The 26142-nt window shown below is 41.1% G+C and overlaps 1 protein-coding gene across 13 annotated transcripts in view; it reads right to left on the bottom strand.

Annotated features, from left to right (window-relative positions):
* The window catches only part of PTPRD (protein tyrosine phosphatase, receptor type D), a 692784-nt gene that overhangs the window by 58470 nt on the left and 608172 nt on the right, over positions 1-26142 (bottom strand). For all 13 annotated transcript variants that reach the window (XM_019554833.1, XM_019554842.1, XM_019554841.1 and 10 more), the window contains one exon: positions 15566-15741. In XM_019554833.1, coding sequence (XP_019410378.1) covers positions 15566-15741 — 176 coding nt within the window. The remainder of the gene's footprint in view (positions 1-15565; positions 15742-26142) is intronic.

The following is a 26142-nucleotide window of genomic DNA, read 5'->3' as shown; positions in this document are numbered from 1 at the left end:
GTTATCTGCCCTTTCTATAATACTTGTTAGCTCATGGATAAAGCTCTCTCAACCACAGAATTGTGAACTTAGGCTCTCTCAGTGGCTTCCTATGAAACCCACATAGCTGTCCAGAAGCCTGATTAAAATGCCCACCCAATTACAAAGACAAACAACATAGTCATCATATGTTACACAAATACACAAGATGGGACCAAATGACAAAGCTCAGAAACTATGGAACTTCTACATCAAGAAGAATCTTTCTCTTACTGCAGCATATTCCCCAGATTCAACAAACAAAAAATATGGCCATACTAAACTATCTGTATATTTCCCATCACAATTGGGTGCTGACACTGCTTTTTTGTGTGCTGACAGATGCACAAATAATGAAGGAAAACGGAGTGACTGACCTGTCTAACCTTGATATCCCTATAAAGAACATGCTACACGTAAGTAACAGGGCACAGTGCTGTCATAGATTAGGAATTAGTCTTAATATGTGCATGAAAAAGCAACATAAAAGTCTATTTTTAGTGGAAGCCGGTGATTTTAGCTCATAGTGAAAATGGCAACATTCATCATGCATAACCTTTCTTTCCAGGATAGCAGGAACATTATATATGGTGAAGACCTGTATGTCTTAGTTTGCAACCTCTCCCTTCCCCCAGATCCAAAAAGTCCCCTCAGAAAAGGAAAAAACTAAGGAATGCAAGTAGCTGAAATAAAGTTCTGGGGAGACAAAAGCTGTGGAAAAAAGTCTGCTACTCCAACAGAGAGTTAGGATCTTTACCCAGAGCAAATAATTATAAAAATGTAGGGCTGGAAAGGACCTTCAAAGATCATTCTCAATTCCATTCCACTGCATATGAAGACAGGATCAAATATACTTAAACAATCCTTAAAAGATGTTTGTCTAATCTAGTCTTGAAAGCCTCCAATGAGGGAGATTCCACAACGTCCTTAAGTAACCAGTTTCATTAATATCCTGATAACTAGAAGTTCTTTTAAAAAGAGTCACCTAAATCTTATTTGATGCAAATAAAGTTGACTTCTTGGTCTGCCTTTAATTGATGTGAAGAACAATTGATCAACAACCACTATATAACAAATAACTTTTACATACTGGAGGACAGTTATCATGACAACTGACTTCCCAGTCTTTTTTTTTTTCCTGTACTAAACAAACACAGTTTTTTCTGCCTTTCCTCATGATTTCTAAATCTCTCAGCATTCTTGTTGCTCTCCTGTGGACTCTGTCCAATTTGCCTGTATTCTCCTGGATGAGGCATTCTATCTGCATGGTTTTGCCAGTTTCAAATGCACAATACCTTTGAGACCAACTATTTATATCTTTCCTGCTACATAGCAAAAAAAAAGAGCATTTCTGGGTTTGGGTGAGGCGTGTGTATTCTTGTTTTAAAAAGTTGTGCAGGGAAAATGGACTTAACACATACATGTTTTAGTTGGCAAATACTGTTGGAATTAGTATAGTAGATTTCTGTTATTTGCATAGCCCTTTTCCCAACAAAATTATGCAAATAAGCAGATTCTATAAACAAAGAGAACAAGAAAAAATAATGGAAATGGGTAGTGTAATTCCCTATCATAACATGGCACTGTGCACATTTTTTGTCAGTTCTCAAAGACTCTGTGGGGAATAAATAAAAAAAAAATGGCAACTGCTGTTCAATCACATCTTATGCTCCACAGTGTTCTTGTGGTTGACCATGTACATGTGTATAATAAATAAGAAAATCCCACATCTAACAAAATAGCTCTCTTTCTCTTAGACAAACCAGAGAATACATGATCCAATATCACCTATATGGTTGTTAACTATAAACATGTTAACTAGATTTAAAAACTGAAAACTGCTTATTAATGTAAAACAAGAAGCCATATGTAATCATTTCCAGATTACAAAAATGTTTCATAATTTGAAATGTTACACTAAATTATCTGTTGTGAGGTAAAAAAACCCTTATTTCTACATGTTGCTCAAACTTGGCAATATTTGATTAAACAACCTTTGCATTCCTTTTTTACAGTTTTGGAGAATGCAAGGAACCACAATATGCTAAGAGCTGATATGCAAATATGCAGATTAAATGTATTCATACTGATAGCAAATGTTTTTGTTCTATAGAAAAGTATGGAAATAACCAAAATATGCAAATAACCCATATGTGATAAAGTAGACTCTATTGCATAACTTCAGGATGACATTTTCAAAGAAGCCTAAAGGAAACCGGCATCCAAATCTGGTCACCTTTCAGTGTGATTCAAGCATCTCAGTGCCTTTGAAAACCTCTCCCTGAATAAACTGCCATATGGTTGAGTTTTACAAATGTGACAACGTGAAGTGATGATACAATCAGAACTACTACTTGCAATGATAGCTCGATTGTTGCTAGTGCATTTTCTTAAAGCAAAAGAAAATCAGTACAAAATCTACAGATGTATATTGTGAACCTAGTAACACATCAGCAGATTTGCCAGCACTGCAATTCTTTTTTGCTAGCATTATGTCTCCTCCATTCTTCTGGTTCACATCTCAACATGCTAAAGGAGTTAAAGAACAAAGTACTTATTGATCCAGAAGTAGCTGGCTTTTCATCTTAAATCAAAAAGCAATAGCAAACCAAGTACTCATCTCTTTCCATATATGATGCTAACGCTATCCAGCAAGAAAGATATTCCACTTACAAACTCTTTCCTGTCCTGATAAAATAAAGACTGAGATCTGCAAATGCATAACTTCACTTAACAAAGACATGTATATTCTTCTAGTGGAGGTAGCAAGTAAGCATTGTTGTAGCTCTGGTCTCCTGTATTTAATAAAGCATTCAGCAGTTTTCAAAGATACACAGCCACATAGCATACACTCTATACTGCAAGGCAATGTTTTCCTGCTAACCTTTTACAATTTGTGTAGATTAAGGCTAAGGAAAGACATTCAAAAAGCCTGAGCCTGAACTCATCCAAACTTTGCAGGTTAATTTAACCTGCAAAGCCTGAACTGATTTGAAGATGGATAGACATTCCCTTTTTATTCCAGAAATGCAGGCACTGGAGTAGCCCTCCCCTCGCTTCCACAAAACTGAGCTGAGTGGGGCGTGGCCAGGCCCTGGCAGGATGCTCTTATTATTTTCCCCCGTCCTGAACAGCCCAGCAGGGAATGTTTCTCACCCCTAACTCAGTGTTTATCAATCCATTAAGAAAGCAAAGCCTCTCTCCAGTAACTAATGGAGTTCTTCTTAAACAGCTCTTCCAAGGAAGGACATTAAGCTACCTGATGATTAGCTCCAAAAAGCCCGTTTGCCTTGTTGTCTCCCGCAGCAAGGACCATAGCCAAGATGTGGTCTGCTAGCTAATGCTGAGGTGTCTGCGCAAGGTGGTGGGGAGAGGAGGGGAAATAATCCCTGCTTAACAGGGACAACCCAAGCAAAGGCTCTGTGCCTGCAAGTCTCTGCTAAAGCTGCAGCCAGGGAGCATAGGGGAGGGGCCAGCTCTGCAATGGAGCAGAGAGCCCCATCCAGCCCAGAGAGCATGCTGGGATACTGGGGGTGTCTGGTTTATCTAAAACTAGTAAGGGGTCTGGAGCAGACATTGCATAAACTGGTTTGAGCCAAATAAGTTCAGTCTGATACTACATTCAACCAGGTTTATCTCAAACTGGTTTCAACCATTTTCAAACTGGTTTATGTGCACTGAACGTCTGTTCTGTAATAGGTTTAAGCCAGCTTCTGGTCACTTAAACCGGTTTATGTGTAATGTCGGTCCCTAGCTTAAGTGGAAGAGTTGCAGGCAGAAGGTTGTGGATATACATATCAGTTACAAAGAATACTTAACTGAAAGTGGTGATGACTCTTCCGCTTTTGTGGCCATAACAGTGAAGATATATGACTTTCAGGTACACTGCTACGCCTGAAGCATGCCTTATCAAAACATTGCTAAACAGAAAGATAAAGAAATACACCTCTCCTGGTGTTACAAATGAAACAACTATCTACTGAAGCTTGGTCCCATGTATATACTTGTTTGAAAGACCTCCGTATTTTCCAGATAGGCAAGAAAAGAAAACCCCTAGCTTCCACAACTCTGAACTTGCTGGTGTGTATATATGATTGTTTTCTACTAGATACAAGTGGAATTGCTCAATACTATGGCAAGCCTCTATTCTACCACCAGCAAATTTAGATTCATCGTAAGTAGGAAAAGCTTGTGCTTTTGGAGCAAGAATATCTGGAGATTGTCCCCAGAGCTGCCTGGGAGTTTTGAGTACCCATCACGTGCACCATAATCCTAACTGATTTGCTTCAGAGCTGTGCTTACTAGGTAGCCTTTAGGTGCAACAGCCGCCTAACACTGCACTGCTATACAGCCATAAACATTCTTTAAAGTAGCTTTCCATTCTTTTAACCTGTTTGAAATGTGTGATGCAATTTAAGGCTCCTTCCCCTCACATAAAAATTCCATTCTAATCCCCAGCCTCAAGGATATCCAAGCCCTTGTGCCATTTATAGATATTGTATATTATACGCATACTTTAAGAGCTCTATTTTTGCTTGCATGCATGCTACATTATAAACCTATCAAATGACTGGGGCATCCAACTAAGGAACTTGATTTGGTGACATGAGTTCCTTGGTGACATGAGTTCCTCCATAATTCTTGTGGAAGGTTCAGAGGGATAAGAAGCGTCTCCTGGAACAAAAAAAGCATCTATTTTGTACTATGGCACCCTTCACACAGTTTATTAAGTTTCTCCATGGGGTGCACAGTCTCTCCTGGCTATATCAAAAGGAGCTTTGCAGAAGTAATTGTTACTGGTGCACTCAGTACACAAAAAAGGAGGAGACACACAGACCCAGTATGAGGCTCTTGCACTGCTGTCTGTTACGTACTTTAAAAGTAGAAAAGACACAAAAGATGCTTAATTCTCTTCAACAATAATTTGTCCTTAACAATGACAAATATTCCCACAGAAGCAAAGCTCAAGGACCTTAATTATTCTCAATTGTCCAAATATATGCCTGGTGCAGAGAGTCTCATAATTTCATTATTAAACTAACAGAGCTTTTAAATTGACAGATCCTTTATTCCCACTGGTGTGCAACTCCCAAGAAAAGAGCAGGGCAATATACAGCATACTGTTTTTATGGCAACAACTTCCACATAACCCACGAATTATTTTTTGTTTACATTATGATATAGCCAGGGTTTATTATAGCAATAATAAAACCTATCTTCTGGTAGTTAATGACTAATTTTATCAGATTAAGTCCTTTTAGCCAATGCTGCAAGCAGTATCAGTGTAAATACTACTTAGGGCCCCTCTACATGTGCAGGTAAAGGTGCAATAGGATCTAATGCACGATCCACACAATTGTGCTTCCTGCCATGTCACATGTGAATGCCAGGAGACAGGACTGCAGGATTGTGTATTAGATCCCAGTCCACCTTACTCATTGTGCAGGTGAAACCTGGGATCATAATGCCAGACTCCTCAAGCACCAGCTCCCATGGCTGAGAGCCCCACAGCTGATAGGGCTTGGTGGGGCTCACAGCAGAGTCAGCATTGCCCCTGTTGCCCCCGCTGCAAGCCCCAAAGCTCACATCAGCTGTGGGCCCCTGCTGTGAGCCCTGCAGTCCACAAGGCTTGCAGCAGTAGCAGCATTCTCCCTGTTGCAAGCCCCACAGCTGCCAATGCTATGAGTCTTATCAGCTGCAGAGCTGGCAGCAGGTTGTGCATTCTTGTAGCTGAGAACCCCTCAGATGATGGGACTACCACCCACAGGGGAGCACTAGGAGATGTGTTCAATTCATGGCAAGATTAGAACAATCTACACAATTATTACACTTGTGAAATAATTTTGTAGTTTATGGCTTGTTTTATCATGTCATTAATTGGTTGAACGTGTTAATCATACCTTAAAGCTAAGTACAGACAGTCAGAAAGAAGCTGAATTGATTCAGTCTTTGCAGGTTAATCTAATTCAGGGGTGGGCAATTATTTTGGGCAGAGGGCAGCTTACTGAGTTTTGGCAAGCCACAGAGGCTTGCATGACAGGTAGCCCAGGGCAGATTAATATTAATTATTTTACTTTTTTAGGGCCCCCACAGGCCTGATAGAATGGCCTGGTAGGCCACATCTGGACCCTGGGCCGCATTTTGCCCACCCCTGATCTAATCACACATTTACTTTTGATTCACGGAATGCAGCCACATGCCTACAGTGGCTCAGGCCAGCTGCCAGGGGGCACTAGAGTGTGGCTCTCTAGCATGTTCCCAGCATGGGATGTATATCCACTTCCTTTTCCTGCTGCTCCCAAGGTTTCTGGGATTTGCAGTCCAGAATCACAGCAGCATTACACTGCAGGGTTGCTCATCACTTCTTCCTGCTTGCAGGTGCTTCTGGGATTTTTAGTTCACAGTCACAGCCAGCAGTAAGTTTCAGTAAGTTTAGCAACAGGGGAAGGGGGGTTTAACCCTCTTCCCTGGCCCCAGACCCCACCCAGGGTTTGCCTGGGTGGGGGCTAGTCCCTGCTTCTCTCCTCCCACTTGCTCCCTCCAACCTTTCTCTGCTGGAGCAGACAGCACAACAGCTCAGGGCTGGGAAGCATGCTGGGATGCCCGGGGACTCTGACTGAACTTAAACCAAGAAGGAGTCTGGGACCAAATTTTCATACCCTGGTTTGACCCAAAACAGTTAAGTCTGATACTACATTCAACTAGGTTTATCTTAAACCAGTTTCTGCCATTTTAAAACTGGTTTATGTGCACTGAATTTGTGTTCTGTTATCAATTTAAACCAATTTCTGATTACTTAAAATAGTTCATGTGTAACTTCTGTCCCTTGTCCAAGTGTAACATGTAAAGGGGGCCTTAGTTCCTCATCAGTGCAACAAGTGCTACACCCTTCATATTGCTATTTGACTTTGATTCAGCAAGAGTTTTTGAGATGGAAGATTCTGGCCATAAACACAGTGTTAGTGATATTACAGCGAGAATCATACTGTTACTGAAGACAAGGAGGAGGTTGGATAAATATGTCTGTTCCAGAACATACTACAATGCAATAGGTTGGAGTTAAGGAATTACAGGAAGAAAGGGGAAATCAGACCTCTCTGACAACTGAGTTACCTACAGTGTGGATATGTGAATATCTTTGAGGGGAAAATATACTGACACAGAGAATAACAGAAATGCTGTCCTTTCTTCCAAACCGATATTCTCTCCCTTCATCTGATTGCTCATATCACTTTATATGCTGAATGGTACACAATGTAGAAAGGATACAATTTAGAATAAATTGTTTGCATCGCAGGGCATGCAAATCCTCATAAATAAACCAAATAGGTCTGGTACCCAAAATGAGAGGGGAGGACAGCCCCAGAACCTTACATAAAGCAGTTTTAATTCTTTGAATCACCTATATGCTTCTTAACTGTATTCATAAGCTTCTTTTCCTAATCTTTACTATCTCTACTCCTTAATGTCTTCTTTTTATTTCATTCAAACTAAATTCATGCATGAAATAATGTTATCCACACTTTGTTATGCACTGCAATGTGTCTAATAATTTTTTATATAAATTGTGTGTTTGATAGCTGAATAATAGGAATGATTTTTGTCTGTGAGGTCTGGATTAGGTCAGGTGAGATTCAGGAGGTGACATTTAAAACAAAACAATAAAGTGCAAAGGGTTATAAATGATAATTTTCCTTGCCCTGTGGCTTTTCTATAGGCAAGCAAATGAATAACTAATTCACTATAACAACTTCATTTGCCGTTCTCAGCTATTAAATATGCAAGTTTGCAGAGGTATGGTGAGTCAGATATCTAACACATGCAAATGAATTTACTTGGTTTGTTTCTGCAGGTGCTATTAAACAAAACACACCCTCTTTATCAATGCTGCACTGGTTCAAAAGGCTTGTGCTGAGCTGCAGGACAGAATAATGAAAGAAGTAAGGTAAACAGAAATGAAGACTTGAAGATGCAAAAGAGATGGAAAAATCCTCCAAAAAGAATGAAACTGTCTTGGCGAAGGAATAATAAACATGGCTGCCAGAAAACAGTCAGAAAATAAGCCTAAGGAACAAGAAAATCAGAAGTAGAGAACAGCTCAATTGTTATTGGCATTTAGTTGTCTCTGAGCTAAATCCTATTTCACTTTATGTCCTGAAATGTCACATACACCACCAAGTGCTTGCAGTTTTAGGCATTTACACACTATTTTGATTTACCTCTGGCTGAGCAGATGTGCTTGTTCCCTCTGAGTATGCTCAGAAGGGTTGTGCTCTGCCTGGGCAGATACACAGCTGGGACAGCATTATCCAGGTCTGAGGCCAGGAAAGTCCTGAAATGTCAGTTGCAAAAAACTCACAACTAATAAGTGTTAGATGCTGGAGGAAGAGAAGGAGGGCCACTTTATGACTTTTTAACCCCATATCATGCCAGTTGGGAGCAAAGGACTCAGGTTCTAGGCCCCCCTCACAAAAAGGGGGTTTGAACCTGCATCTCCTGCTTCACAGCAAAGTGGTCTAACCACCAGGTCACTAATTAGGTGTTGCCAAGGTCTTTCAGTAGTAGCATAATTGGTGAAGGGCAAGTGGGACACCAGACCCAGACGCTGACTGAGAGTAGGGACAGAATGGTGTTCCTCATCTCCCTCAAGTCTCCGCCACAGCAAAACCAGCCCTGCGCCATCTGGCCAGAGAAGCTAGGTAGAAACCCCTCCCAGACCGCCCAGCAGCAGGAGCCAGGTACAAGGACACTTAGGACCACCCTGATTCCTCCAAAAATCTGTAGTATTTGGCATCCTCCTACCCTGTGGCATGGAAAAATTTTGCCCAAGGCACAAAATCTCTACTCCCCTGTCCATTTCTTGAAGCTGGTCCTCTGCATGGCAAGGGAGTGAGATATGTGGGGCAACAAGGCACACACCTGAAGTGCCAAAAGCTGAAGTTTTGCAGATAAATATGTGCCATTTTGGTGGGCAAAGTGAAACAAGAATCATCCCTTTTTATTTCATTCGATTTTGTGCTATATATAAAGAAAGGATGGCAGAGAAGAAAAGTAAATATGATAGCTTCTGCTTATTTTCTTTCCCTATTAAAGGAGTCTCACTCCTGCCCTACCTCTGATATCATTAGTGACAGTAATTGTCTTTTAGGACTGGAAGAGGTAACTCAGTGGTGCTCAACCCTATTAGAATCAAGAAATCCCTTGTTATACTCAGACAACCCCGCAGAAAATGCCAGCCCCTAGTCTTCATTCATTTTTGACTAAAGAAAAATAATACAGCAATTCTTCTGCCACAAAGAACTCAGAAAGACCACAACAGGGCAGAATTGGGGATTGAAAGGATTCCTATTTGTAATCTCTAGGTTCTTCTTGTGAATAACATGTTTGTAGCTTTTCACACCCAACTGTGCTAATATCTTGAGACTCCTCATAGTACCCTTGAAAGGATCTCATAGCACCCTGTGGCCTTGTAGCAAGCACCCTGGCTGAGAATCACTGGGGTAACCTAAGCACAACATTTCCAGACTTCAGGCTTCTCCTTAACTGGAATTTCTCTCTGTGCTAAACTAAGGTCTATTTACATGAACTGCTGTTGACAGGGCTGAGTGTGTGAAACTCATTTCACTTACAAGCAAGGAATGAACTAAATTATAAACAAAGAAATACACAGACATATGCACTGAAATGCACAGACACTCCAGTGACTAGACTGTCTGGGCCTTCATTACACTCACTGCCATTGAATGCAAATCATATGTGAAGGTGATTATTATTCTGATCAGCACTTTTCAGGGTACAGTCAGCAGAGGGTAGAGTTAGCTTGAAACTGCAATAAGCAATTAGTGAAGAAAATGAGCTGAATTTCATTTGGTTATTTCAAAACAAGTTTCTGTACATTGGCTAATGGTGGCCTGCAATGTGAAGATAAACTGCAAGTATGTAAGTAACAACACCTTCTGCAAAGGCTTGCTCATTATTGTCAGATTTTGTAGTAACATTTGTGCCATTTAGAAGTAACTTTATTATTAGAAGCAATTAGTGAAAAAATGGGTAGAATTTCATTTGCCTAGCTCAAAACAACTTTCAGTGCTGGGCTAACTAAGACCTGCAATGTCAAGATAAAATTAAGTATTCTGATAAAATTACCTTCTGCAGTGGACTCATTACCAACAGGTATGTGGGGACAGTGATTTTAATGTAGGCTGCATTAACATCCTGGCACTGACTCAATTTAACTGTTATGGCTTGCTTGAACAGCAAGAAATACCTGTACTTCTTAAAGGTGCTGAAATGGTAAATACTATATATGCCTGGAATGGAAGAGCTACTACAGTAAGGAATAAGGTTGGATTCTGTTTTGCTACAATCACATTAAAGCAAAAATGTTTTCATTTTAAAAAGTAGAGATTACATATAAACAGTTTATTTAAAAACTACTATAGTCAGCTCCAGAAATCTATTTTTATTGATTTGTATGAGCAACATCTTCCCCCCCCCATCTTTTCTACAGTATTTTTTACCTTAGATGTTTATGCCTTTTTCTACTAAGAGGCCCAACTAGCATGTTTTCCACTGCTTTCACAATTTTAAATATACTTATTATAAAATACCTATTGTGTTAGACTTCAGATATGCATCCACTTCTCTCTTTTCTTCTTTTTTTAATGCATACGTTTCATTTCTAGTCTCCTTAGTTTTACTTTACTTTCCTACCGAAGGTCTCATAGCTGAAACTTCATAGATGATTTCATCAGCATATATTAGTAAGCTAGATTTTCTTCTTTTTGCAGCTCCATGTTCAAATACAATACCCTTATATATTTTTAACTATACAAGAGTACTCACTGATCTTAACTAGAGCACAGACAACACAATATAAATGCAAAGCCTGAGTGACAGTGACGTATGTTAACTTTCTTATGGCCAAAGTCTATGCCACTGCCAGTTCCTCCTCTGCCTGGACCTGTGTGGGATTTTTCCAAGTGCAGGCACTGACCACCAGGGCTGTCCCTAGGGAAGGGCGAATTGGGGCAACTGCTTTGGGGGGTCCCGTGGAGCCAGGCCAGCTTCACATGCGGCCACTTGCCACCTCCCCCACTCCCTTGCCACCAAGTCCAGGCGCCACACAGGCTGATTTGCCCCAGGCCCCGCACCCTGCTACAGTCATCTCTGCAGACCACCATGGCTTCCATCACATGTCTGGGCTGGCTTTAGTATCAGGACAGCCAGGTTGGGGAGTGCTTGTGGTGGGAGGGGGGAAGCTCTCAGGAATCGCGTAAGGGAGCTGCAGGAGGAGGTGGGTACACTCAGAAGCATCTGTGAGCATGAGGCCTTCATTAACTTAATGCACAGAGAGACCTGTCAGAGAAGGTACTGGACGACACAGAAGACACATACTCAGGAAGGTGGATGCTGGCAGTTTGTCACCTCTGGCAAAAGGCAGCACTCCTTTTCTGAACCTGTGGCTGTCCAGGTGGAGAATAAAGCCCTGGTATCGGATCAGAAGGAGCCTACTCCAGCGCATCCATATACCAGCCTGACCTGGTTGCTTAGGTGGTCTGCTGCCAGGAGCTCACATCCAAGATGTCACAGAAAGGTGCCAAGATTAACTGGGTCCTCTGACTACTACCCTATGTGCTTATCCATATAGACACAAATGATACTGCCATGGGCCACCTTGTGTAGATCCAAAGCAACTATGTGACTCTGCATGCAAAGGTGATGGGAACATGGGTCTAGGTCTGGGGTGGGCTGGCAGTAGGCTCCATTTCCCAGCAGGCCCAGCCCCTGCCCATATGGCCGTGGACAGTCCCCATGGAGACCTTAGTCACAGCCGTGTTGTGATAGTGCAAGGCTGGGGTTGCCATGGAGACCAGCCCAACAGGCAGGGTGCGTGGCAGGGCAGGGGGCTGCTCCAGAGCCACTGGGATCTTGTGGTGGGGGCAGTCTGATTTGGGGCCAGGACAGAGCCACGATCTGCTGCTTGCACACCCCTGCCTGGAGCATGCACCAATTAACCACCACATCATCTCTGACCTCACAGTCAGTCAACCAGGATTTAACTGGCCACACTGTTATTGAGCACTTCTCAACCGTTTTTGAACTGGACAGAGTCACTGGGCCTCAAACCTATACTAGTGGGGCTTTCGCAATGACACAAATGCCCTTGGGGACAAGTTCAAACCACATCCCACGTTGTTGACTCATGTCCATTCACAATGCTACCTAGTGGCTTTCAGCCTCTTCAGACTGGTGATGACATTGACTAAAATGGTTGAAACAATATGCCGAAACAGCATACGCGAAATAAATAAATACCGGGGGATGGAAACAAAAGTCCAGAGGTAAGTGAAGAGCCAGAGGACCTGAATAAAGCTTAATAAAGGGAAGCACTAGTGGGAGCCTTAAAAATGTTCTCAGGGAGGAGATAGGACAATCAGTTAGATACCTGAAATATTTATATACTAGTGTGGGAAACACTGGGAATAAACAGGAGGATTTAAAACTCCTAGCATAACTACACAATTACAGCAATGTGGTGGAATAGTTTACATAACTGGAGTGCTGTTATGGATGGGTTTATGTTATTCAAGAAGGACAGGCAGGGGGAAGAATGGAGGAAGTGTTGCCATATATATAGAAGAGATGTACACATGTATGAAGGTGCAGTATGAAGGGGAAGGTAGGTCTGTTGAAAACCTCCGAGTGAAGGTTAGAGGGAAGAGCAACAGGGGGTATGTCATGGTGGGCATCTGCTAAACACCTCCAAACCAGGAGGAGGTGGTGAATGAGGACTTCTTTAAACAACTGATGCTTTTGAATCACAGGACCTGGTTTTCACAGGGAATTTTAATTATCAGGACATCTGCCAGGAGGGAAACACAGCAGTGCATACGTAGTCTAGCAAATACTTGAAGTGCATTAGGTATAACCTTCTGATACAGATGGTAGACAGACTAACTAGAAGAAAAACTCTTCTCAAATTACTGTTCACAAGCAGAAAAGAATTGGTAGAGAATGTGAAGGTGGAAGATAACTTAGGTGACATTGATTACAAAATGACAGAGTACAAGATCCTAAGGGAAGAAAAGGAGACCAGCAAAATAAAGAGATGGGACTTTAAAAAAAGCAGACTTTCAGAAATTCAGGGAATTGGTGGACAGGATCTTGGAGGCAAGTCTGAGAGGAAAAGTCCAGGAGAGCTGGCTATAAAGAGGTCCTTTAAAAGCATAGGAGAAAACTTCTGAAATGACAAAAGACTAGGAAATACAACAGGAAACTGGCCTGCCTGGCTAGCTGAAACTCAAAAAGAAACCCTATAAAAAGTGGAAACCTGTTCATATTATTATGGAAGAGTATAAGAATATTGCATGGGTGTGCAGGGAGAAAATTAGAAAGGCTTACAACTTAAGATGTAACTAGCAAGGGACATAAAAGGAATTAAAAAGAGATTCTACATCTATGCTAAGAATAAGAAAAGGCAAAAGAAACTCTAGGTCCCTTATGGAATGCAGGAGACAATCCACAGAGAAGAAACTGGGGTTACAGCAGACCATGAGCTGCAAAAAAGGCCAACAGCCTGAGGAGTTGTATTAACAGGAATGTCACTCAGAGGAAGTGACTGTTCTCCTGTATTCATGACTGGTAAGGTCTCATTTGGAGTAGTGTGTCTAACTTTGGGTCCTCAGCCTCAAGAAGGATGTGAACAGTTTGGAGAGAGCCAATTGTAGAAAAAAATGATCTGAGGCCTGGAAAGCATGACATGCAGAGTGGCTAAAAGAGCTAGGGTTATTTAGTCAGGAGAAAAGAAGACCGAGGGGGATTTGATAACTGTTCTCAAATGCCTGAAGAATGATTATAGATAGGATGGAGATGGGCTTTTTTCTATGGTTGTAAGGGACAAGAGTAGGAGCAATAGCCTCAAACTTCAGCAGAGGATATTTAGGGCATTTGTACACATGCTTTTAAAAATGCCTGGCGCTGTGGGGCATGTAGGTGTATAAGCAGCAAAATACACGTTAGCGCTGAGAAAGTCACAGTGGCACGCTTTTGAACTAAAACACATCGGAGGTGTTTTAGTTCGAAAGTGTACCACCACCATTTTCCGTGTGCGGATGTGCATTTTGCCACTTGTACAATTGCATGTGGCACAGCGCAGTACACGTCAACTCACGTGCAGTTCTCTAGTGTGTTGCAGGACAAACAGGTATGCGTATAAATGACCTTAGGGTCGAGATTAGGCGAAACTTTCTGACTGTAAGAGTGGAACAGCATTGGAACAGACCACCCTGAGAAGTAGTAGAATCTCCATCTCTGGAAATTTCAAAGAGCAGGTTGGACAGACTTATCTGGGATGGTTTATTCAGGCATGACGCTGCCTTGATCAGGGGGCCGGATTAGCTGACCTCATGTGATCTTTCCCAGCACTACTTTCCAATGTTTGTTTCCTACAGACATCTAAAGTTTGGATTCTCATTTTCATCTTTTGTTTGTACAACTGGAGAAAATGATTCCAAGAAAGTCAGCAAGTGCAGAAGAACAAAAGCAAAAAATATTTTAAAATAAATGATTTGAAGTTCAATAACATGGTCAGTTTTTCTGTCAATTAGGTTCACATTACTGACTTGGCAAAAGTATGAGTTGGGTTTCACTCTGTTAAAATGCAGTAACTGATCCCGACATTTTTTTCCAATCTGAAAAGCCAACTCAATTACCTTGTGTCAAACTGGCACAAAATATAGAACCGTAGTCTATTTGTTTTGGTAAAGAATCAGTTAGACAACCTGCCGGTTATTTTTGTAATTAGAATTAAAATCTGTCAAACGACATCACTTTGCACTAGAACACAAAACATTCAGCTGCTCTGTGTTATGAAAGGATTGCGTCTTCCAGTAAGTTTGAATAATGCCCCCTTTCCTCTATTTTGTATCACTCAGTTTTATACAATGCCTTGTGCATCTCCTTTCATAGCATCTGAGAAAGTGAGCTCAAGCTCATGAAAGTTTTTCCTATATGGATTTAATCAGTCTGTAGGGTACACATATACTCTGAATGCTACCTAACATATTACGGTCACTTTAAGATAAATTAGAAATAATCACAACATTCAATTATCATATTTATCTCAGAATGTTTATATCGGGGGTGGGCAAAATGCGGCCCAGGGGCCAGGCCATTCTATCTGGCTCGCGGGGCCTCTAAAAATTATGAAAATTAATATTAATCTGCCCTGGGCTGCCTGTGATGTGGCCCTCGATGGGTTGCCGAAACTCAGTAAGCGGCCCTCCGCCCAAAATAATTGCCCGCCCCTGGTTTATATTGTACAACATCTTGAACACAAGTTTGAACTCAAATATCTACCAAATACAAGCTTATATTAAATATACTTATTGAATGCTATTTTTATATGTGTATATATACATACATATCTATATATACATACATATGTAAACATACGTACACATACATACATATCTACACATGCATGCATGCATACTCATACATCTACATACATGCATAATCTACAAAAGCAATAATGATTTCTTACCCTGGATCTTTCCTCCAGTTTTGTCATCATGACAACAGTTGCACCCCGTTGCTCCCACATCATTCTCCAGAAATCTCCGAAGGTTTCTGGGAGAGACCCTTGAGTTGCTATATAGGCATTCTGCTTTCTGTAACCATCTATATAATTAGCATTGATGTAGTCACTTCCTGGTATGCCTGAAAAGAAGTAAGTGTGAATATATCTGAGAGATCATTTTTCATCTGGTGGCATTTCAGATATGTTTTGTTGAACAGGTAACAACTAAATCCATCATATCTTTATTAAGCAGATTCTATATGACTCTCAAATAATTAATGTAATAAGGTCATGATGTCAACTACCCTGGTGGCAGGGGTTTAGACAAGGGCATTTCCTTGCTTGGGGTCTGGGGATTCCTTTGGAATCATATTTAAGTGAAATAACCTCTTTTTTGCTTAAATTGGAAAGGTCATATTGGCTGCAACTATAATATATGCTTGTCTTAATTTAAAGCAGTGTTGGTATCTGTCTACCAAAACGGTGATCAATCAGTCAATACAATGTGTCAAAAGAAACAAATGAGACATCACACTCCAGCTGTCTCTTTGTTTCCTCTTCTATCTTTAATGCAACCCATCACTTTTGGCTGTTTTGCTACAAAAAAAAATTTACAAAAGAGAGAAAAAGCAAGCAAAACAACTGTAAAGTAACTCTAAAAGATGAAGGCAATCACTGCCAACAGTGCAGAATCTAACCTACCAAGTTTTGCATGGATGTCCTTTGGGGTTCAATGGAGAATAAACAGTCTCTTCAAAGCGTATGTAGCTTGCTATGCTCCACTGCCTACTGGCTAGTACTTATATACAGTTTATGAACTGAATGGCCATACAGGACAGCCCACAATTCTCTGATTTACTGTCAGGGAGTGGCCTACTGTGAAGTGCTGTCTGTTTCTTGCTAAGTATTTCAGTGGTTGTGATCCCTTGCTAGGGACAAAGGGAAAACAGTAACCAGCACAGAACAATTACTAGAGCCAATGGTTTAATTCTCTCTACGTTGTTAATACTGAAAAAGTGCTGATGGACTCAGAATGATTGCTGTATGCATCCCTTCCATAATTAGATTGCTGTGTTATTTAAGCAGTGTATTGTTTAGCAAAATAAATAATGGAGCCTAGGTGTGAAAAAAACATCACCTACTATAAAGTGTATGTCTGAAAAAAGCACTGCCATGGGTCTGAATAACAATTAAACCAGTGTGCGACACGGGCAGACTCTAGATCCTGCACAGAAATTCTGGACTATTCTTTTGAGACAAGTGCAGAAGGCTGGTTCCACACAGAAGTTGTGAAAGAAGTACTTAGGGATTTAGACATCTCACCTCCACATTGGGATACACAGACTTGAAAACTTTCTTAAGGAAACCAAAGTCTTTTCTTTAAAAACAAGAATCAAGGACAAGTCAATATTTCCTTTCAAAACACCCTCAGAGAGGGAAACAATTCTCCCCAACAAAGAATGAACAAAGGGGAGGCAAACTAAACCAGGATGTGGGAGACCTGTATTCAGTTTGCTCCCTGCCTACAGTATACCCTAACTACTAAACTATAGGCTATTTTCTTCATGCCTCCTGTTGGTGCTGTTCTGCCTGCAAGGGATAACTAAATATTCATTATGCCAGACAGGGAGCATGTGCATAAGGGTTTGTCTATACTGCTTTAGTACAGACTGGTTCTGGGGAGGACAGGACTGAGCATTTCCCACCTGCCAAAGCCTTCTGAAATACTCCAGACCCAGAGGTATACAAATGGTTGCTGAAGACTAAAGGCAAAGAGCAGACACCAGGCATGAAACTGGTAAAATTCTCAGTCCAAAGTTTTGCACCCAAGTGTGGGCTTGGTGTGCTCAGCTCTTTCTGCCCAAAGCACCCTGTTGCTGCGCTACACACAAGCCCAAAGAGTCCTCAGTTTGAAGGAGTGGGGGGATACTGGAGTTCCAGCCTGTACTCCAGCAAATAAGATTCAGTTTTTTACTACTCCATATTAACTGAAGGAGAGATGGGAGCTGGGCTGGTGTGGGTACTAAGGCACACAAGATCAAGGCCATAACAGAAGTACTCACAGTGAGGCCCTGTCAGGTCCCAATGAATCTGCAAATTCTGCTAAATACTTGGTCATGAGGACATGAAAAAAGAAGGAGGGATAGAATCCAGATCTAATGCCTAACCTCCCCAGGTGAATTCCCTACCCACTAGGCCATAGGGTCACCCAAGTCCTTGTTCAGGTCCAATGGACAGTTCTTTATTTATGTATAGAACAGCTTCCACAGGAGGAAGCAGGAGTTCCCTACTCCAAAATACCCTTTTTCTAGTGGGTACAGTCTCTTCAGAGAAGGGAGAAGTAGGCTTAAGGTGCAGTCTAGCCTTAACTAAAAGACTTGAGTACTCTTTTGAAGACTTTACATACTAGTACTATAGTTTCAATGTTAGTGCTTTTCACTGATATTTCTGAGGAAGGCATATGAAATGCTGAGCATATTGGGGTTTGGAAAGCTGATCTGTCTTTTCTCATTGAAACATGAAAAACTACTGCATGTTTTCAAAGTGTTGGTTAGCTCATGTGGAATTGTGTATGAGAGTCATGCAAGTTTTTTTGTTTGTTTGTTTGTTTTTTTGCTGAAATGACTACGCTATACAATTAGGGCACCTATACACAAATGTGGAGGCTGCTCCAATGCCCTGGAATTCCAGCCTGTCAGAGGAGACTCAATTAATCAAGTGTGCTGGAGCATGGCGATTACTGCACTCCAGCAGCCTCCTGCTTCTCATGTATCAGCATCCCTGCACTTAAAAATGGTGGTGGGAGTGCCTGAACTAAAGCTTGTTAAACAAGCTTTAGTTCAAGTGCCCCTGCTGCCATTTTTAAGCGTGGGGATACTGATACAAGAGATGTGGTGGCACTTTAATTAATTAAAGCGCTGTCCTCCCCACCCCCAGAGCACGTGTCAAAGTGCCCTGTGGGCCGAGCTTAGCAAGGGAGCCAATTAAATGGTCCACAATGGAATCCATGGGAGATCATAACCAACACTATGATTTATTTTAAAAAATAACAGAATTGTACTTCTTGGAATAAATGTTATAGTGAACTATGCATCTGTTACATCTTTAACAGATACAACCTTCCAACCCCTACCTCATGAAAGGACCCCTCAAATCTAACCCTGATCAGGTATCGATCTTACATTTTCCAAAACTTTTGTATTGGCAGTCACTCCCACTAATGCAATATGCATTTCTGCCCTTCCTAACACTAGCTGAGTAAATCATATCAAACCTTTCAAAGTAAACAGGAAATCTGACTGGACTGTCCAATGTAAATTTCTCATTAACAAATCTTTCCTTTTCCTACAAATTGAGGGGGTTTTGGCTACACCTAATTTTTCATCCTAACACATTATTAGCATTGAATACGGCTACTGATTTATTATTATGCTAAGTAAGAGCCAAAAAAATCTGGAAAGGATTTAAAAACTATGGATTATAGGTGAGGCTAATCTTAGTCTGGATTGCCAATTTGCTTTAGAGGCTCAAGGAAGTTGTTTAGATGTTTTTGTTTGTTTGTTTTGTGTGTGAGAGCAGTGATTTATTCAACTGCAACTATTACTTGGCTTTGGCTTTTAATATGTATGAAGGAAAGTTCTGATCAAATGTCTCAGGGCAGGAAAGGCAGAACAGGAAGAAGAGAGAACAGATGGAGAGAGACAGGTACCCCTGGTCACAGGAAGGCCTCCTAATCTATGCACTGCAGTGGATGAACATTTTTGCCTAACATTTTGTTCACTGAAACAAAAAGGTAACTTGAGAAGTCATCTGTTTTCATAAAAGGTCCAAGATTTTTGATAAAAAATGAACAATGCCAAGTTTTACAAACCTGAATTTTTATTTTTAGGTTTTTAATGCCATCCTTTCCCCCAACTCCCATGAAAAGGATGATGGGAATACGAAAACAATCTTTGAAATTTTGCATAGAAAGTAAGACATCTTTCCTGATCAGATTTATTGCACATAAGGATACTTTAGGTAGCCCAGAGAATGGGCCCTCACCTAACTGCTACTGTAATGTTCAGCCATAATACCCAGACATATATTGGAATTAGGGTGGAGGCAAAGATTTCTCCCCTACCTTTTCACTATCCACAGATGACCTCTTACTATGAATACAAAATTGATGCATTTTCACTCATCCCTTTTTTCTCACTCCCCACTAGATACTTTTGCTGCGGTCATATTTCTGTACTAGCAGCTGTTTCATCTAGAGATATTATTTTCTTTTCCATTTGTCCTCAGTAAATTTGTGGACTGTTCCTGTTTGTTTTTAGGATGATATATTTTCATCCTGCCAACTGAACAATCCAACAGAGACATTTTTTAAATTCATGCACTTGAAAGCCACCCCAACTGACTTCTTGATATTTCCTACTAATAAATCTACATTGAGGGGATACTTGAGAAGCATCAATTTCATTTATGGAGGACAAGATTTGAGGTTCTAAAGGCGCTCTCTCAGTAGATTGCAAGCTTTTTTCATGAACCTCTTGAATATGGAAATCTGAGTTAATGGTTTACAAAACACATCTGCTGGACACAATAACACATATTCTTCCCTTATCAAGATAATAAAACAATTCTGCACAAAGCAGGTGAGACAGTGGCAGGGGCTGCTTTCCCCCCACGCTGACCAGCAGTTTCTCTCCTGCACTGCTGCTGCTCAGCTCAGACAGATGAGCCTGGAGCTGGCATGGGGTGTGCAGGGTCAGGGCTGTGCATGCTGGTCCCCGCCTGTACCACAGAGCTGGTGCCAGCAGCAAAGGAACTGCTGCGGCTGGGCTGCCTCGAAAGGCAGTCTCACTGCAGAGCAGCCCCAGCCCAGCTGCATGCCCAGGGAATGGTTCAGAGGGACTGAGGGACAGGCTGGATCCACTCAGCCGGTGGCATCTGGTCATGCTGCTGCCTGCCTGCTGGAGTGGCGTGGGGGAAATAACCCGTTGTGGAGGCAGGAGCCCTGATGCCTGGGTGCAGGCCTCTTCCCAGTGGGGGGAAGGGGTCGTGCTGCAGGACAAGGAAAGCTGCTGTGGGTCACAGCAGTGCTGCAGGGGCCTTGGAGGGCTCTGGGTCTTAGTGCTGCCGTGCAAAGTACACTGCAGCTCTGTCCGCCCTGTGGACTGCTTTCAGAAGCCAGATAACATGAAAAATGTCACTTCTGTCTGTGCCCTAGTCTAACCTGTCTAGGGTGAACCAGTTTGCAACAGAACAGACATGCAGGCACATGCCTGCTATTGCTCAGGCCAGTAGAAACTGAACATCTGTATGAGGCAAAATCTCTACATGAAAGTATGTTATCATTTATTATAACAGTACAGTCCTCAGCCTGTCTACAATGGCCATTATGGCCAGGTACATACGTTATACTTTTACCAGTATAAGTGATCAGAAATTGGTCTATACCCATTTACTCAGCCTCCCAGTCATCTTGTCCCATTTACTCACATATATACTCATGCACACAGGAAACTTTCACTCAGCTTCAGAAATCGTCACCTCACTCGCCCCTCCCATTCCTACAAACTACATATATTGTCTATTTTCTCAGTCACCTTCCCAAAACACATACAAATATACAAGTCCCTTCTGGACCATATCATATTATTGTTGAAGTGGCAAGTAATTTTTTGTCTACCTAAGTGCAAATGCACAAGTATATTAATAAACCTGTAAACATAGAAGAAATGAATCAGTCATCACAGGGGAATATATATAAATACTAAAATATCATTTTATGGAGTCACTTCTTTGCCCATAACCACTTCTCTGAGATAAGAAAGCTGCAAAATCCTGTGTCAAGTCTAATACCACAAAAATTATCACGACAGCCAGTTTGACTGCATTATGATGAAATCCTGCAAAACTTTGTTAGCTGTCATAGCTTGAAGGCATCTTGTCCGCAAGTCAAGCAGCAATTGCCATCATTAGTTAAATCTAGGTGCAACAGGGAGGCCAGTTTTTCTGGCGTGCCCGTTTCATGTGCCCTGGGTCAGGAAAGGGACAATGGACCAAATTGTACATTCAGTTCACACAGTATGAACCTGGAGTAACATTAGTGGCACAAATAGTATTACTCTAGCTTTATATTGTTGTAATTGAGCACTGAATTTGCCCAGCCTCTTCATCATCCTTCTCCTTATAGAAGTCTGACCAATGAAAGTGTCCTAGTTCCTGCCTCAGTTAAAGACTGGGCTTCCAGGTGGTATAAAATAATATTATCACATCTATTCTATAGGTAGGGATGACCAGAGTCTGTACGCTTTCTCGTCTCCCTGGCAGGGGGCCTCTAACACTACGATGCCAATAATAGTTGAATGTAGGGTCACAGATGGCTTCAACTTCTGAAATATCTCAGAAGAAAAAAAAACTTTAAAAAAGATGATAAAAACACTGAAACCAAATTACTCCGTAACATAATTCAAATATAAAAAGATAAGAATTTATAATTATAATTATTAGTATTATAATTATTAAAGAAAAAGCAGACTCTTTTTGGTTAGTGATTTACTACTGAACTTTTTTCACATCATAAAATAAGAGTAAAACAATCGCTACACTCTCTGCCTACACAGGTAAGAGAGTTCCAAGACCCATACAAGGGGACCAGTAATGCAGACCTCAGCATTATTCCTTTGATTCCCTAAAGAAAGTTGTCATCTTAAATAGCTTTAATTAGACTTCACATTTTATTCACAGACTGAAATCACATCATGAAATTGTCTCAAGTCTTTACAAAGGCTAAATACTGCATAGTCTTTCTATTTAAGACAAATTAAACCATAAACCTTTGTTTCTGTGCTGCCTCTCTAAAAGATGCGCTGTTAAGTACAAAAAAAAAGGAGTCTGAAGTAATAGGATTAAATTCTGTCATGCTTGTGAACAATTAACTTGAGAAAATGTAATGATGAATTGAAAATGCTGATGAAGCTGTACTATCAGCTTAAATCAATCACTGATGTTTTGAACTATGTCAGGGTGAAATGAACTAAAACAGCTATTGGAAGCACATAAAAATGTTGTTTATGAGAAAGTTCTCTTGTAACAAGATATGTATTGGTAAGGAGATTACTAAATTCAAGCAGCAGCGTGGTACAAATGTTGTGTTTTAGAAGCTCGATGAAAAAAGAACAGTATAGTAAAAAACTTGTACTGATAAATACCGATAAAACTAAGAACTTTCACAAGGGATAAGGAAAATGTATATATCAAAGTAATTTAAGAAAGGATGGGAAAGAAAAAAGTGGAAAAAGATAAATTATTGGGGCTGGGAGGTACACAATATGGCTTGGGGCTTGAGGATTAATTTAATAGGATCAGAAAAGTTGTGGGGGGAACAAAAGAGAGAGGCAGAGAAATAGCATTTCAAGCGAGAAAGGAAATAATGAAAAATAGAGCTGTAGAAGGAAGAACAGAATATGAAGAATGGCGAAAAACTGGTGAAAAGTAGGGTTGGAAGGAACGGAGGTGGAAGCCAAAAAGGAACAGACATGAAAAGAGTGAAGGTGAGGAGTGAGTACTCACAGTTACTGGCATGGAGGACATGAGAGCAGGAATGATCTACTTGGAAGGAGAAAGGGACAAACTACAAAATGTCTATCTAGGAAAGGAAGCAGGTATAGATGAGCAAAGAAGGCTGAGAGGCTTTTCTTAGAGGAAACAATCATTCACAGATTTCAAATGTTTAAAATCATTCAACAGAAAGATATGTGACAGGAAAGGATGGAAAAATAGGAGGGGAAAAAAAAGAAATAAATTCATAAATGAATTCATTGAGAGCCATAGATATTAATGGCCCAGTGTCAGTACCATGACTACAGTGCATTGTGATGACAGTGTCCTATTGACAGAGTATTGCAAAGGAAATACTGAAATGCAATATGGGGGCATCATACTGTGATTATTTTGTGGCTCTCAAAACTCAGTTTATTGATAAAGTTCTCCAGCTCTTCAAGGTTGAGTAACATTTATAGTATCTATCAAAGGAAGTCCTAACTGGATGTAAATATTAACATGACACACTATAATTCAAAGAGGGTTCATACTAATTATAAACTAAAACCTTGCTTCACTCAAGAACAGTTTAAACTTTTTAATGCAAAATCATTTTGCAGGAAGGTGATTTTATTAACAGAAGTTACATTAAACTACTAAAAGCCAAATCTTTGTTTACCTGTAAAATCTTTGTTCCACTAAACTGATGGACTTTTTTTAAAGGGTTACCTTAAAGGACACAAGGTGTGAAGGACACAGGGTAATGTGTATGTGGAATGGATGGAATAATTTCCCTATGGTCTTCTTGAAGTCCTGCCCCTCTCCGCCCTGCTGTCCTTTTGTGCAGTAGTTCTGCTGTGTTTAAAGCATTCTGCATCTGCAGAGGGGAAGGGGCAGGAAATCACTTGAAGCCCTTGATTTTGTTTTTGTTAACAGAGCATAACAAAACCGCCGTGTGACAGAGAGTGCAAGTAACTTCTCTACCAGAGCTGTCCTTAACTATTCTGCAAGTATTCAACAATTTGAATTTGCCAGAGTACTTTCTATATCCAAAGATCGTGACCTAAATATTGAATGCTGATTGAGTGGGAACTAGTGACTTGGTATTAAATAAGAATATTAGCAGTTTCTTGCCTTTTTTTTTTAAATAAAATTTATCTCCAAGGCACAGATTTCCTGCAATTCACATTCTCATTTCAAAGGTGCTAAAATTGCCCATTAGACAAATAATCAAGCTGTTGTAATATGATAGATATTATTTACACTTGAATTTTTTCAATTGCTACTATTATGCAAATCTATCTGCAGACATCTATAAAGGACTGGCAAATCTTTATATGAAATTGTTAATGATTTTATTTCCCGCTATTTTAAATCCTCCTTTGATATTTAAAATGAAATGTCTACCTGTCCTAATTTTATCAGCTTCTATTTAACAAATATTGGGCAAATTTTCTTCTCTCAACTCTATATGGATTCATGCCTAAGATTGTGATTGTGATATTCTCTTCTCAGGGGCCCGTTTACAAAGTAGTCAGGTGGGATCAACAGGCATTGGCCATTTACAAACTAGTCAGGGGGGACCAACAGACATTGGGAGAATCCCTGTTCCCCTGAGCACCACCAGGATTGACAAGAAATAACGGTCACAAGCTGGCAGAGGGTAGATTCGGACTAGACATCAGGAGGTGCTACTTCGTCAGGGCAGCTAGGATCGGAACCAACTTCCAAGAGAAGTGGTGCGGGCTCCGACCCTGGGGGTCTTTAAAAGGAGGCTGGATGAACACCTTGCTGGGGTCGTTTGACCCGGGTACTCTTTCCTGCCACGGCAGGGGGTCGGACTCAGGTTCCTTCCGACCCTACCAACTATGAAACTACTATTGGATACCACCTTCTGCTCTCCTCTCATATGTCTCTCCCAGAGATAACAGACCATCACTGAAGAGTTTACTTTGCATGTTGGAATCTAAGTCTAAGTGGTACTTTTTATAGATGGAATAGTCGAATCATCATAACCAACTTCAACTTACCTTCCAAAGGGACAAAAGTTGGTAAATGGAAATTAGGGGTGTCATACGGTCTGTGTGCCAGATATGGCCTACAGAGCCACTCTATCCAGTCCACAGGTCGTTTGGAAGGCAAGTGAATTTGGGGGCAGGGATAGCAGAGGGAAAGGCCTGCCACAGATTCCAGGTGCTCTGGGGCCTCAGTATTGATGGCCATCAGTAGCAGGGGCCAAGCACTGACACAGCCTCCTTACTTCATGGACACTTGACTATTCATCCTGTGGCTGCTTGCCCAGCTGTCACTGCTGCTTTTGCAGCTAATGGCTGTTTGCAGCTGCCACTGGCCCTGTAGATGTGGCTGGTGAGGAGCCTGCTGGCCACATTCAGAGTAGGGCACAGAGTGAGTTTGATATCTTTGGTTTCAGCCAAAGAAAGAAAGAAAAATTTCAAACAACATGAATTAAGAATTTCATTAATACTATTTGTGGATGAGTGTTAGGGATGTAAGTATCATTCAAAAATATTCATTTAACCTCCTTTAATTATATTGGTTAAACGATTAACTAATAACAAAGCAGCATGGAAACAACTGCTGCTGGAAGCCACTTTGGGCTCTTGAAGCCCTTTGGCGGGGGGTGGAGGCAAGAGCAGCCAGACAACACAGTCCACAGGAAGCCCTGCTCTGGGAGGAAAGGAGGGATCATATGTGAACAAGCAGCTGATTGCTAAATTGATGAGTCATTAGGCTGCTCCCTGTTTTCATAGATTTCATAGACATGAGGGCTGGAAGGGACCTCGGGAGATCATCGAGTAAAGCTCCCTGCCCAGAGGGCAGGAAGTCAGCTGGGGTCATAGGATCCCAGCAAGATAAGCATCCAATTTACTCTTGAAGGTGTTCAATGTAGGTACTTGAAACACCTCCGCTGGCAGACTGTTCCAGACCTTGGGGGCTCGGACAGTAAAGAAATTCTTCCTTATGTCCAGCCTGAAACGGTCTTGCAG

The sequence above is a fragment of the Crocodylus porosus genome, unplaced genomic scaffold (assembly GCF_001723895.1).
Source record: "Crocodylus porosus isolate Cpor-Errol unplaced genomic scaffold, CroPor_comp1, whole genome shotgun sequence".
Lineage (NCBI taxonomy): Eukaryota > Metazoa > Chordata > Crocodylia > Crocodylidae > Crocodylus > Crocodylus porosus.
Note: the sequence above shows the minus strand (reverse complement) of the source record. Positions and strands in the feature narration are given on the sequence as shown.